We start from the raw sequence: 2,232 nt of genomic DNA on the forward strand, positions 1-2,232 counted from the left end.
AAAAACAACTGGATTCTAACCCAACAGGAGATTCATGTACATAGAACATGCTGTCCATATAGGGTACTGTTGACAGTGGTGGCACCCATTATGAGGAGAAACACTGCTTTGGTAAAATGTACTTGTAAGGTGTTAGCACGGACTTAAATCTTTCCTACCACATTTGCACCCTGCTCTTAAATAACAGAACAAAAATGGAGAATTGAGCAGTCTCTCTCTCTACCCATGGTTCAAACAGCATGAAATGCAAAACATAACAAAGATGTAGGTAGGGAGAATTTATGACTCCAGTACTGTGGAAGGCATGTTTACAGTGCATTGATACTTCATTGTAGGAATACCTCAAGTAACTGAACGATAACCAACTGCACTGAAGCTGCTGTAGCTCATTTACCCTGTTTTTTCAGGGAGGTAAATCAGTGGAGGTAGATATCTACATAAAAATCATGGTAAATCAGTGGAGGTGGAGTGTAAATCTACTGCATCTATACTGCAAACATTAACTGAGTTAGCCCCTATTTCTACAAGGTATCACACTGCATACTGTATATTAGACATAATCTAAGGTTCTAGTAGAAATAAGAAACTGGCATCTAAAAGGTATATTCACTGTACAGGAATTTCTTTCATACACAAATCAATTGTCCTTTCATCTGTGCTGGAATTAACACTGTGAAGTATGAGACTATCCTAAAAAAGGATCAGAAAAAGAGCATCAGAAGTCACTTGTCAAACACTAACAAGCTACTGTTACTTACAACATTTTTAGTGGTCATTTTTACTGCTACAGTAACAATTGGATTAGGGAAAAATTTCTTCTGTTACAAAAAATTTACACCTCTGTACAGGAAACTGTCAAGGAAGCCAATTTGTCTTAGATGGCATCCCTGTCAGGTAGAAGAAATATAGTAGGAAAGCACACTTGCCTTCTTTCTAACAGTTCTGTAGACACCTGATACAGACCACTGTTGGAAACAGGATATTTGCTTTATGTGTGTTTTTGGACTACACCAGTTGTTTTTTCTTAAGCTTGTTATACCAAGAAAAGTCTAGAAGACTATTCAAGCTTCATGTAGTAGACTTTAAAATTCCTTCAGCTTTGACATTACTTCCAAAAACCCAGCATGACCAATTTAGTTAGATTTATACTAAGAGGCGTGGGAAATATTTAGCCAGTTATGCCTCTACTGATCTATAGAACATCTTAAAATACACTTTTTATACATTTTAAAAATAATGAAGAGCAGTTATGGCTAGGATAAAATAACTGCAAAGTTAACTGTGGTTTGGCTTTGTTTTAATTATCCAGAGCCTGAACAAGCACAGAAAGCACTGGCGGTCACAACATTTGGACAGCAATGTTACTATGGTGAGTAGAATTCATAACAGTGCTGCCCAGCATGTTTTCCAGTCATTAAATTTGTGGTTATAGTTTTATAGTTTAATGCAGCAACTTGTGAATATTATCAAGTCTTTTCTTTAGTGTCTCCAAGATAGCAATGTTTCACAGTTTTCATTTATTTTTATTTACTTCAGCCAACATCAGAGGATGAAGAAGGCTGGAAGAAGTTCTGCCTGGGTGAAAGAGTATACTCAGAAATAGAGGCAGTATCTGATAATGAACATCTAGGAATTGATTACATAAAGGTGAGCGCAGGACTTCTATCTAATTATCAACGGCTGTTTTCAAGAATAACTGCCAGAAACATTCCTACTGCTTATTACTGCTTTGTGCTAAATAGAAAGTAGGCTCTCTGGTGAACCCAAAAAGTCCCATTTTTATTCCCTTTGAAGTGGAAAGTACATGAAGCAGAGAACAAATCTATCCCTTCAGTCAAAAAGTTGAAGAGTTCCCTGATCTGTTATCAGCTAAAGAACACTACTTTATTGCTCCCTGAACTTGGATGGAAAGCTTTCTGCCTAAGTCTGCTTTAGTGTTTTGTTTAATGGTGATACATGGTTCCTCTCCTCATACTTGCCATCCTACAAACATGCTGTTCACTGCATCATTTTGAAAAAACAACACTTTAACAAATAATAGTAACAGCAAGGTTCTTTGATACCAAATTTGACTGGACCTTCTCTTAAACTTGCTTGAAGATTTTTATTAATAGATTTCAAAGCCTAGAATAGACTTTCCAATGACCACAAATGTCTGAGCATCACAATAACATGCTAGTATGTTCTAAATTGGAACAAAATTGCCCCCTGAGCTGGAAGATGGGGATGGAG

The 2,232-nt window shown here is 36.7% G+C and overlaps 1 protein-coding gene across 1 annotated transcript in view; it reads left to right on the forward strand.

Annotated features, from left to right (window-relative positions):
• GEMIN2 (gem (nuclear organelle) associated protein 2) overlaps positions 1 to 1,647 on the forward strand; it is a gene marked incomplete at both ends in the record, with an annotated part of 3,780 nt that extends 2,133 nt beyond the window's left edge. Inside the window, 2 exons of the mRNA XM_010288353.1 lie at positions 1,310 to 1,369; positions 1,537 to 1,647. Coding sequence (XP_010286655.1) covers positions 1,310 to 1,369; positions 1,537 to 1,647 — 171 coding nt within the window. The remainder of the gene's footprint in view (positions 1 to 1,309; positions 1,370 to 1,536) is intronic.
• Positions 1,648 to 2,232: the final 585 nt, after the last annotated feature.

This window comes from Phaethon lepturus, unplaced genomic scaffold (genome assembly GCF_000687285.1).
Source record: "Phaethon lepturus isolate BGI_N335 unplaced genomic scaffold, ASM68728v1 scaffold44515, whole genome shotgun sequence".
In the NCBI taxonomy this organism is placed as follows: Eukaryota; Metazoa; Chordata; class Aves; order Phaethontiformes; family Phaethontidae; genus Phaethon; species Phaethon lepturus.